Below are 12,245 nucleotides of genomic sequence, written 5' to 3'. Positions count from 1 at the left end.
AAAATAGAACATTTTACTGTATATGAATAAGATGCTTTATATCTTCATTTTCAATTTTCAAAAGAGAAATTACAATATGTAAAACAGTATTAAATATTCACAAGACTCAATTTTGCTGGGGGGAAAGAAAGGGAAAGCAAATTGCAGAGTATAGCATCCCAGTATTTACTGGGAAACATGTCTGAAGCAACCACTGAAATCTAGGTTGTAGTACACAGCATAGTCCTCCCAGAAAACTCACTATCCAACTTCTCTTTCTACCATTAACAACATGTCTCCCTAACAAACAGGGTCTTAATTTACTTAAGCTTCCATTTCTCTGAAATCAACAACCTGGAATTCCTAGTTTCAACTATCAAGCCATCTGCCTGAGATTACCTAAAATTCTCCAGTATTTTTGAAAGGACTTCACTCTACTCATCCATCTACTCACAGCAAAAGAAAGATTCCAAATCCACTGTCGATGTGGTATCACCATTACTTTTTCCCCCCCCTTAAAAAGTCTGGAACATTGCCCAACATTAACATTTCTCAGAAATGCTACAAGTAAAACATGATAATATATTACAAAGCAATTCAATTGGTGTATTCCTAAGTGTTCATAAGAACAGTGCTTCACTGAAGCACTGTTCTTATGCAACAACTAAGTTCCCAGAACTTATTTCTTAAAGCTGAAGAACTTGACTATGGCAGTTTTGCTCCCAGGATTTAGTATCTCAAGTATCTTTAGTATTCAAGAGAATGCATTACTGTAATTAGCCTCTTAGCTTTAAATTAGTTTTCTTTTTAATTACCTAAAGATTTAATGCAAATTAAATGCTATTTTCAGCTAAGTACCACATTACATTCAGGTATGTCATCTAACAGTGTAACCATTACTTACTGGTAGGTGTTCGAGGGGTTCTTGGAGCTTCCAATTCAGTTTGATGATTATTCCTTTCTACTACTGGTTCTTCTACCACATTTATGCTATTATTCTGCATTATCTCTTGCAACATATTAAATAGCTCTTCTGCACGGGCACATTTAAAGGCAAAGATTCCTATAAATACACAAGAAAAAAATCAAAATCCTTTAACATAAGAAACATGCCTTACAGTGTATGTAACTTTCAAAAAATAGAACTGGAATCCACGTAATGAATACCTGTTAAAGAAGCAAAAATGTTAAGAAATTTTTATTGTGCCAAAAAACACAAAATTACTGTGAGAACCTTTAAAGTGTTTATCTAATAGAAGAATAAGATTCCCATGCACCAAAAGTGAAATTAGAACAGCAAATTGGTTCAGTTAAGAGCAAAACTAAGTTTTGAGTGGTAAATGAGGGGTAAAAAAAAAAACAAACAACAATCAAACCACAAAACAAGGCAAGAGTTGGGTTTTTTTTAAGCTGATCAAAAGGAAACCTGTTAAATAAATATATTTTTTAAAAATCAGAAAACACTACATGAAACTACTCTGGTGCTACAAGGTCATATTTTTTAAACCAGATTTCTATTAAATTACCAGAAAAATAAGATACCTGCACAACAAGAAAGAAGGATTTAAACACTGGGTAAAAGTTTAGTTTCTTTAAGAAGATTAAAACGAAAAGCTAGTGAGACAAACTGTGTGAAACGGACAGTAACGAACCACTTGCTTTAGGCTAAAGGATAGACACAGAACACAAAGTTAGCAGCAATACCATGTATTTTGCGTGTGTATTGTGCCACTTTGCCTTTAAACAGCAGGGAGCGCCCCAACTTACCCTCACCAGCAAAGTCGCAGCTTTGGATTATTCTTCCATTGAAAGCATGAAGTTAAAGTTGACATGCTTGTTAAACGTGGGTGCAGGTGCTCATTTTTTAAAGTGAGTATTACAGTCTTAAAACACTCTTTACTAAAAACTACCTACCTATATAGCTAGTTCTGTAAGTGCAATTATGTTAATATGCTGGCAATTACTATCATCATATATTTATTTAAGGACGCAGAACTGTGACACATCAGAACTACCAGAAATACTCCACACGGCAGAAGTTCACAAAAACCCAGCTGGGAATATACCAAACGGGCTAAGAGGAAGGACACTCAACAATTAATATTCAGCTGGTGCAGTGAATAAGCTTCATGCTTGCAACACAGCAGCTGTAGAGCTGCTTCTACTACATTTCCCCAACCCACAATCCAGCTCAAGTACAATAGTCCATGTTTAATTTTTCGTGTATTTCTAAAAATTTACATTAGATACTTAAATCTTAGCAGACAAAAATAAAATAATTAGGTTCAAAAGCTTTAAAAAGCTCCCAATATGTTTCTGAGAAATTAAGCTGCCTTTGTCCCTTTGTTTAAGAAAAGCGCTTCCAATTGCTGATTCCTTAAAAGATGAGGTGAACTAAATTGGCACTGAAACCTCAAGCAAAAACAACTTGATGAAACCTTGATTTTTGTTAAATACACATTAAATACAGTGTTATCTGTCATTAACACAATACGGTGACACATCAGCTCCTTCAAGCATTCAATCCTAATTACCTATTAGCTTTGCTCCCAAAACACGTCTTCAGGATTTTTAAAACCTAGCACAAACTCAATGTTTCACCATCACTGCATTCTGACAACTTATCAATAGATATAACTGGAGATTAAACAGAAAACACAAACAAGAATACTGACTAATGTAATCAGTAAAAGTTGCTGGGCAGTATTCAGGGTATTCTCAAATGAAAAATTCTTGGTCATCTCGCCAAGTGAAGATGAAGTTTTGCAACTGTGCCCACAAAACCCAGTGTAGGTCTCAGGAACAATGCTCCATTGCAAAATGGCAGCAGGGAGAACATATTCTGCCAGATTTCTTTTTTCCTCAATATTTGCAGTATTTTAGTATTACGTAAGGAAGGCAAGAAACAAAAGAGGGAGGAAAGGGTTGCTGCTCACACAGCCTGCTTAATCTTCTCTATTAAAAAAAAAATAAATTAGGAGGGAGGCAGAGAAGTCAATTAGACTTAGACTCAGTAGACAATTTTGCAGACTTGCTAATAGGCCATGGAAAAGAACCTCCAAAGTAGTATTTTCAATTGAATTTTATTAGTATTTCTTTTACATGTTTAGAAGAAACAGTAAATTAAACCTGCAAAATCAATTAAAGTGTTTTTCTTCAAAACAAAGTTTATTACTTTCTTCTCAGAATTCTGAAAATTTAGTTTAGTATGGAATATACTGTAACATTTGAAAACATCTCTATTTCTCATTAGGAGATGAGCTGAGAATGCCTTCTAAACTTTTATAACAACAACAAAAAAAAAAAACCTGTCTGCCCTTACCTCTGCTTGGACAATGAAGATTGTCCAGCTTTATGATCAAGTTCATTCATCTTCCTGATTTTTTACAGTGAAAAAAAATATGAATTAAGAATTGCAACTGCTAAATAGCATTATTGATAAAAACAGTAGTAAATGCTAAAAATCCACAAGAAAAATAAAAATGCAACTTAATTTCACAGTATATGAATATGTAAGAACACACACAGCTATATCACAGTAGAAAGGTGCAAAATAAGGCTGAAACCTCAAACAAAACAGCTATTCCCTCGGGGACTGCTGCAGTGAAGAGAAAGAGAAAAGCCTGCATCTTTTCATGGGGAGCCAACCTTGGCTAAGGCAGGCGTGATCTGGGAAGTGGAAAGGTAACCATGTTTTTCCAATTAAAGCCACACAGAAAATAACTGAGCAGAGCTAGAGTTTACACGCTTCATATAAAAATGTGTCAAAATTTGAGAATGATGTCATTGATATAAATGAAAGTGGTATTTGTTTTAGGAAAAGGATGAAACACAAGTGCGTTACTGAAGACAATAACAGGGTAGGAATATTCAGTTCATACCAGTGCTCCAGTCTTTTAATAATCTGAAAGTAGAGAATTCTTTGAATTCTGAGAAGATTCTCCACAGTTTCTGGTTTCACTGCCCCTCCCTGAAAGTCAAGTCAACCTCTGAGGCAGGAGAGTTTCCCTGTCAAAACCACCTCCTAAGTTGACCCAGAAGTATCCACACATACAAGCATGAAGTGCTCCAGACCTACAATCCCAGAAACTATGTGCAACTCAAATCCTCATTTTACCATAAAACCATCGCTCATGCTTTTTTTTCCAGAAGCCACATTCACATAGCCTTTACAATCCTTGCCAAAGGACAGGCAAATATATATATATATTTATTTTTTTTTAAAACAAAATTGTCTTCCAACATCAAATAAATTTCCACAAAGCTTTATATACAAAAATTCCACATACCTTGTCCAGTTTGACACCTTCGGCCACTTTCAAAAGAGAAAAGATTTGAGTCATAGCCATAGCGACGGAGACAGAGGTAGTGCCATTTTACAGAGTCCCTTTTACGGGTGTACAAAATTAGTTCTGTATCTGTAAGTTCCATTATGCCAGAACCCAGTTCATTACCATCATCATCCACGTTAATAACCTATAAAAAAGGCAGTTCAACAGCATTAGGTAAGTACTCTTTTCAGCACCAATACCACTTCTGATAATGCTTCACTGATGTGCTCCATCTGCTCTGCCATATGAGTTACGATCCTGAAAGGTGTTTTTTTTTTTTAAAAAAAAAACAACTAAACCTTTCCAAACCAGTTCCTTTGCTCCCCCAACCCAGAATTAAAATAATACATATTTAAAATCAATATGAATGAGATTGCATAACATTATTGTAAAATCTGAGGAGAAATTTTAAAATAGATTTGTAAGTTTAATTTTATTTTTTTAAAACTGGCTTTATGTACATATTCTAGTATTTCCACACAGATAAGGCATACCTCAAATAATGGAATCTTTCAGAGCCCCATTTCTAAAAAAAAAAATATTTGCTTTGTCATATAACTCCACTTACAGTTGGGAAAAGGAATGAAAAAGGATAAGGGGCTCCAAGATAAAGCTTCCTTCACATACCTGTATAGCCTTGCACTGTGCTGAATCACCAGACTGTTTTAGATTTTTTTTCTGCCTTTTTAAAGCCAACAAATAGTTCAAATACCCTATGGTCACCTTGCATGAAAACATGTGTATAAAGCTTAAACTCTTAGTCTTTCTGCTTTTAAACCAGTTGGTCATCTGCATCCTTTATGGAAATCAGACAATGTATATTTTCCTCCGCATATATTTTACCTCACGATACTGCTTTTAGTGGGATTCCTTCTTACTCAATAAAAAGGCTACCAAAAAAATCCTCCCTATGGTATCAATTAATGTTACTCCTTAAAGAGGCATTTTCAACTTGAAATCTAGTCAATCAAAAAGAATTAGGAATAGCTTCATCTGCCACCGAGGCTTATGCCAACTTTTTTCATTTTGCAAATTACATTCTTTCATCTTCTCCCCCCTGCTGCTAAATCAGCAACCCACACAAACAATAGAGAAATTCTACAATGAGAAAAATAGGAACTAGTTACACAAAGTGATGTCAAATTCATAAAAAGCAAGAAAACAGAAAAATATTTTATCCTTCAGCTTTTTGTACTGATAATATTAAACATTTCCAGAAATTCCCATGGCTTTAAAGCTCATTTCAGTGTTGCCCTAAGGCAACGCATGAATCATTTTTCACTATGGAAGCATTACGTTCCTTTGCCAACTCACGAAGACAGTTTGGAGCACAGAAGCAAATCTGACTTGTGTGACTATGCAAAGGTATGTTTACTTAAAGTCACTGGCTTCAGCAGCTTCGTGCTAAGCATGTTAAGCGCATGAACAAGTGTTCACAAGCTTAGAAATTCCAGGCATATAAGGGACAGAAGCTTATTTATAAATAAAATTCCTTCAAGTAAAGGACGAAAGTTCTCAAAATGCTACAATCAGTTGTGATCTTCAAGTAAAATCCTCCGTTGGTGACCCCGCACATCCAGGTTTGTAATCACACTTCTCCAATAGCTCTTCCCTTACCCTTACAACTCCCTTCCTAACTTCCATAATCTCCCAGAAGCAACAACACTTACTTGGGCCCTACCAGCTGAAATGCAGACGGACCAAAACCACAGGGCTTTTTCCTCCTTCCTTAAGATCAAAACTGTCATAAAGAAGCCTACCCTGTCTAGAGAATTCCTGTCACTGCTGGTAAGAGAGATTTCTAAAGGGGCAAGAGAAACCTGTAGCCACAGACACGTGCAACTGTGCAATGTTTGAACCGTTCAGTAATTCTCACCCTATTTTCATATAAATTTTTTCTATCGCAGACCTACTCTGCAAGAAAGCAACAAACTAATTCACAGCACACCGCGTCAGTTGCTTACCTTAAACTTGTTTCGATGGTTATCTGGGACAGTTTCTTTATCTGGACAGCTACAACAGCTACCCATGACTTCTTTAGAAGACCATGTGATCTCTAAAGGAGAAAAAACCACCCAACAAAACGATCATTTAGTTGAAGCAAAAATAGTATCATCAACAAAACAATGCAACACAAATTGCTCTCTGAAATTACAGTTCTTCATGATGAACTTTGCAGTCATAAGTAATAAAAAAATCAACATAAATAACACAAATATTTTTAAATATTTAAGTTAAGAGAAGTTAGATTTGGCATTAAGGAGCGGCAACACCAAGCTCTTAAAGTCCTACCAATAACGCAACTTGAGGTTACTACCAAACAGACCCACTGGATTTGCCACCTTTATTCCCATGGTAGCAGCTTGGGGGAAAACAAAACCCAACAACTTACTGGGTGCGATTCTCATCTCCTAAACCAGGGCCCTTTACACAAGGCAACTACCTGGATACCAGTTCCGTCTAAATGAGCACTCCCCAGCTTAGACTGCTGAGCACAGCCCTGCCCTAGTGACGCCCACACAAGCCCTGGGCTGTAGGAGGTTACCAGGCAGAGGCAACACAAAGAGCCCACATGGCGATGATCCTGAAAGGCTGCCCTGGCTCCGGCAGCTCCAGGGCTGGCTGGCAAGAGAGGGTGGAGGTGTCCCAGGCCTGCAGGCAGCCCTGTGCTGGCACCCATGTGGTGAGGCTTTCTCTGTGCTTCCACTTTTAAATACTTCCCATATAGCAATGTGTATAAGACTATGTAATCGAAGTCAAGGGAAGGAAAAAAAAAAACCACGCTCAACACTAATATTTTAAAACTTGGGTTTTTTTTTAATTTCTGTTAAGTTCCATTTGGATTAAATTGTATTACACAGTCTACTTAATTTGCTATAAAACAGGAATTCAACTAACACTGAACAGCATGGCTAAATGAAGGAACCCAAGAATAACTATTTGATATTTTGATACTTTCATTTAAAGACTTTTGTATATATGGTAAAACTTTCTTAAAACAGTATGATAAAATATTAATAGAATCAAGTCTCACAACTTGTTTCTCCTCCTTCTACCACCTTGCAGAGGGTTGTAAGTCTCATGTTTCTTAAATACACGGAAGTCAGATAAAAGAAAACTTAACCCATTTACATCGTCTTTATATTGGATAAGAACTAAAATTTCCACTACACAAATGAGAAGTGAGGCAAAATCCTGGAAGACAGCTACTAAGGCAACAAGAGATATGATATTAGGAATCGCAAAGAAGGAAGACAAAACTGGTTGGTAACTTGTCCTGACCAAAGGGGGAAAATATCTGACGTCACCTTAAGAAAACCAGGACTTGCTTTCTAGACAGGCATTTGTATTAGCATGCGGCAGAAGTATCCAAGTAGCACTTCAGTCTGCCAAGAAATAAGGTGCAAGGAATACAATGAAGAGCAGCTAACTCTTCCCCTCTTCTTGACCAGAAAAGCCACTCAAAAGAGATACTGCTACCCTGGAGACTGTATAAATCTGTGTAAATTTTTTTTGCTTATAAATTCTGCTCTTTTTGTTTAGAAAGGGAGATACAGGTAATAACACTTATTACTAATTTCCTAGCCTGGCACCCCACAATGCCTCACTACAGTAATGTTCAGATGTTGGTCTTGTTAGCCTACTGATGCTACCCTATTTATTCTGAGAATCCACTGCTAAAAAGAGCAACAAGTAACAATAGCTGTAATGCAGATTAACAATGAATATATAAGTTTGCAGCAAACACTTTCAGGCTCTGGTCCACACAGTAGTCTAGCTGCAGACGCTTCTAGCAGCCTTCAAGAACAGATGCTTGCACTTAATAAAGCACAGTTGTAGACCTCCCCAAACAAAGTGGAAACAGAACTAGAGAGCAACATGCTGTTATAGTATCATGACTTCCTTTGCATTCAGCATAAAATAACTGATCAAATCTGTTGGAGGCAGATGCCTACAAACTTAAAAAATAATAATTAAAAAAAACCTTAACTGCAAAGTAGTTTGGGAAAAATCACTAGAGTTGCAAGTAGAAAGCTGTAGTATATGAAGATGTATGAAGTATAGCCACTGTATCTCAGAAATGACAAAGAAAGGATATGTAATCAATAATCATACAAGCTTGTTATTTTGTCCCCACTATATTTTAATGTTAATACTTCAGAAAACCAAGAACTGCAATGCCGCTTCAAAGGAGAGATGTGAACCAAGGCTACAAGGAAGAAATGAAACAGCTAGGGAACTGGCAGAATTAAAAATCACTCACCTAGATTTGGCCATTAATATTCCCAGCCTTTCCTGCAGCATCAGGGCTTCTGTCATACTCAAAGTGTCATGCTGTCTTGTCACAGAACTAATCATTTGACCTAGAACTAGAAGAGCACACAAAAACATAATTTTTCTTGTTTTTGTAATTCCAGGTAGTAAACTAACAAAAATACTTTTTTTTTTTTTTTGGCAGTATTATGCCAAGTGAGACCTTCATGGCTAGGCTGCATCTTGAGTGGAGTTTTAGAAGAGAGACTGATCTATTAGAGCTTCCCCATCACTTCAGTGCCTACTCGTAAGAAAATAATCTGATGTCCCTTTCTGCCATGTAGCCTGTCACACTGGGGACTTCACTCATTTCTCCACTCACTCTTTACCCAATTTGGTGTGTGGAAACGACAGACGCAAAGCTCCCATTATCCTTAGCACATACCGAACCAAACCACAGCAGACAAGCAGAAGAACACATACAACTTACTCTGTTTAACTCCCTCTTGCTTATCCTACTGAACATATACAAATGCTGACTTGTATGGCTAACACATTGCCCTTTCTCTACTTCCCTCATGATTCTTGCTCCATGACATTAACCATAAATTGCTTGCTTTCACTTCCCCCGCCCTCCAGATTACTCTCATACTGACTATCCACTCACATTTAACACCGAAAACTCAACTGCTGCTTCCATCAGGCTAACAGTTGGCAGCCTCCATCCCCTGTTTGTAAAATTGCCAAATGAGCACTTGATGTTTCCTTTGACGCTGCTTCTTGAACTCAAGAGAAGGGCTAAATTCTCAGAAAAATACTTTATTATTAGCCTTTCTTATCAGCCTCTTGGAATGTCTATGCAAACTTGTTTAAGACCACTGCAGCTCTGCTTATCCATACTGCTGCAATTCTTTGTATTCATCTGCTGTACTCTGCCTTACGCCTGGATTAAAAGCATTTTGGGAACCCAAAGCACTCTACTTTTTTTGCATAGTATCAAACGTAACATATTCCCAAACTCATCCCAGGTCCTAGGCATCATGATAACAGCTGCAGAGCACTCTTACCACTCCACCACTACTGTGGAGGTAACATGCAAGGGAACAGCAGAAATTCAATACTGGTAAATACAAAATAACACACCTAGCAGAAGAGCTCCATCTGTTAGGAAAGATCACTCATGTAGTCACACAGTTCAATGAAAACACTAGCTCAAAAGCTATCATAAAGCAAACAAAACAGAATTGCTCAGAAAGAACCAAAAGAGCCAAAACAAAAATTCAGTTCTATTGTATGAGTCCACAGTGCACCCACAGATATAGCAATGTATGCAATCGTGCCTCCCCCATCAAAAAAAAAGGCAGAGCAAAACCAGAAATATGCTACTTGGACTGCTCAGCCTGTAAAAACGGACCACACAGGACAGAAAAGATGAGTATAGAAGTATAGGTGACATGAAGAAGATAAATAAAGCATAACGATTTTCCAAATGCAAGCATGAGGGAGCAGCAGTTGATATTATTAAGGGGCAAGTTCAAAAAAACTACACAGAAGTACTTTTTGCACATAGTATGTAGTTAAACTTTGTGACCTACATCTTGTGGGAACAAGTTCCAAAAATTTAAAGATTCAGGAAGTAATTGGACAAATGCAAGCTCCATGAAGGGCTTTTAAACTCACGGGTGTTACATCTGGCTCAAAAAGTCTCCAAGCTGCAGATATTTAGAAGGGTCTTAGGGAATGAGCATAAAATGCTCCTTCTTACTATTCCCTTCCCTATAGATTTACTATTGGCTGTCAGAATTTACTCTTTACTGTCAGAAACAGGAGACTGTACAAACCAGTACTTCAAGTCTGACCCAATAAAGCCATTCTGGTTAACCTAAAAGGATGACATGGATGCCACATAAGTTTTTGAGCGCACTGTCATAAGACATTAAAAAAGGAAATAATTAACAACTTGTATTTAACTTGAAACTAAAATCTAGATTTCACAAAGCTACAGAAGGATAAACTTATTGAACTGCTTGATAGATAGGTATATTTGTATACACATACTAAACATAAACATTCTCTGCTGTGCATAAATGGTATTTAGTATCAGGAACTTGCTACAAGTCACACAGCCTTCCTGTAATTTATTTACTTGCCCTTTAGCCAAAAGCTTTCTTGATCTAGGACAAAATTGTACACAGTTGTATTCAAGATCTATCCACCTGCACAGGCTCTGGTTCTATGATGGCCCTACCCAATCTACCTGGCATTATTTAACTATGTTTTTTGGTCAGGTTAGGTTTTTGTTGGCTTAGTACACCACACCAGCTCAGCAGAGAGTCTAGCAAGTGCCAGAGCCAGTGGGGGACAGAATCCCAGCCTTAGGCACCTCTGCTCAGTTTTTAGAAAACTTAGCCCCTAAGTACTGAGATTTACTTAGTTTACCAAATTAACTACTAAAATCTTCAGGATGGGAGATAGGGAGCAGAAAGTCTGACCCACCCACTCTCGTGGAATCTTAGATACTCATTAGAAAAATAAGAAAATTAAAAATTTTCACAGGCAAGTTACACTAATGCAGGTGTGTTTGCACTGGTATTTACCCTGATATTTTTCTAGTAAAGTTTTAAAGCCTTCCTATGGTTTGGCTACCTAAAGCAGACTAGCCTGTTTCAGTTACCTAAGGATGTTTCTTAATTCATCTAAACAGAGTTTTAATGGATAAAAGAAAGCATATAAATTTACAGCACCTAACTTCTTTTAAATGTAAAGCAATAATAAAATTCTCCAACCAGTTGTTTCCAGTTACAAGTTGGCGATTTACTCTGTTTGGGATTTTCTTAAATCTTCCCAGATTGCAAAATATTTACCCAAACTTAAACATACAAGCAGAAGTAGACATTTTCACAGTCACAACCCTAAGTGTTAATCTTTCCACTTATTTCTAAAATGTCAAATTTAGGAGCTGTAATTTCCCGTTCGTGAAGCATCAGTGGTGGCTGGATGCAGTCATGCAAGGAGGGGAAGGGGACAAAGAGTATTTTCTGCTTTTCCCTGACACTGCAAGGTAAAAATCCCAGGCAAGACAAACCAGGACCAGCCCTTATCTAAACCTTGTTAACAGGCGTGAAAGTTAGGAACTGCCATAACTTCACTGAGATTTATTACATGGCTTTGTAAAGTAAAACATATCTCTTTCCGTCATAGACTAAGCAGTGGCGACAAATTATGCTAATATCAAAAGTCAAGGATCTTGACTGTGTGCAAACACAGCAGATGCTCTTTTAAAAAAAAAAGTCACACTCAAAAGCTTACAGAAATTCCAACATTTGCAATTCTCCAATTTCCCCAGGTTGGGAACGGTCTGAACAAGAGATGCTTTCCCCTTCCGTAAGAAAGGCCACATGGACAAGCTGCAATTGTACTTCTTTTGCACATGATAACTGGTCACCCCATTAAAGTCAGCTCACGGTTGCAAAGCTGATCTAAATACTGGCATTAATTTAGTTCTGCATGCTCTGGTTGCAAAATCAAACATTAACTTTGAGGGATATTTTCTGTACGCATTAATTCCTAGCACACACCTTTTAAAAACCAGGGAAGGAAAAGCCCCAAATGATAGCACGCCTCAGAAGAGGTCGGGAGAAGCAAAAGGTGCCTTGTCTGTAAGCCAATCTTTTGCACATA

At 37.3% G+C, this 12,245-nt stretch overlaps 1 protein-coding gene across 3 annotated transcripts in view; it reads right to left on the bottom strand.

Moving 5' to 3' along the window:
• Positions 1-12,245, bottom strand: part of FRS2 (fibroblast growth factor receptor substrate 2) — a 58,655-nt gene that overhangs the window by 11,351 nt on the left and 35,059 nt on the right. For 2 of the 3 annotated variants that reach the window (XM_074572996.1, XM_074573004.1), the window contains exons 2-5: positions 8,575-8,680; positions 6,275-6,366; positions 4,269-4,455; positions 884-1,042 (exon numbers count right to left, since the gene is read on the bottom strand). In XM_074572996.1, the coding sequence (XP_074429097.1) occupies positions 884-1,042; positions 4,269-4,455; positions 6,275-6,340 (412 nt within the window). In that variant the 5' untranslated portion in view covers positions 6,341-6,366; positions 8,575-8,680. Of the gene's footprint in view, positions 1-883; positions 1,043-4,268; positions 4,456-6,274; positions 6,367-8,574; positions 9,906-12,245 lie in introns of those variants that run through there. The other variant, XM_074573012.1, reaches the window with a different exon arrangement.

This window comes from Larus michahellis, chromosome 1 (genome assembly GCF_964199755.1).
Source record: "Larus michahellis chromosome 1, bLarMic1.1, whole genome shotgun sequence".
Taxonomy (NCBI): domain Eukaryota; kingdom Metazoa; phylum Chordata; class Aves; order Charadriiformes; family Laridae; genus Larus; species Larus michahellis.
The sequence above is the reverse complement of the archived record's forward strand: the minus strand, read 5'-3'. Positions and strand labels throughout refer to the sequence as shown.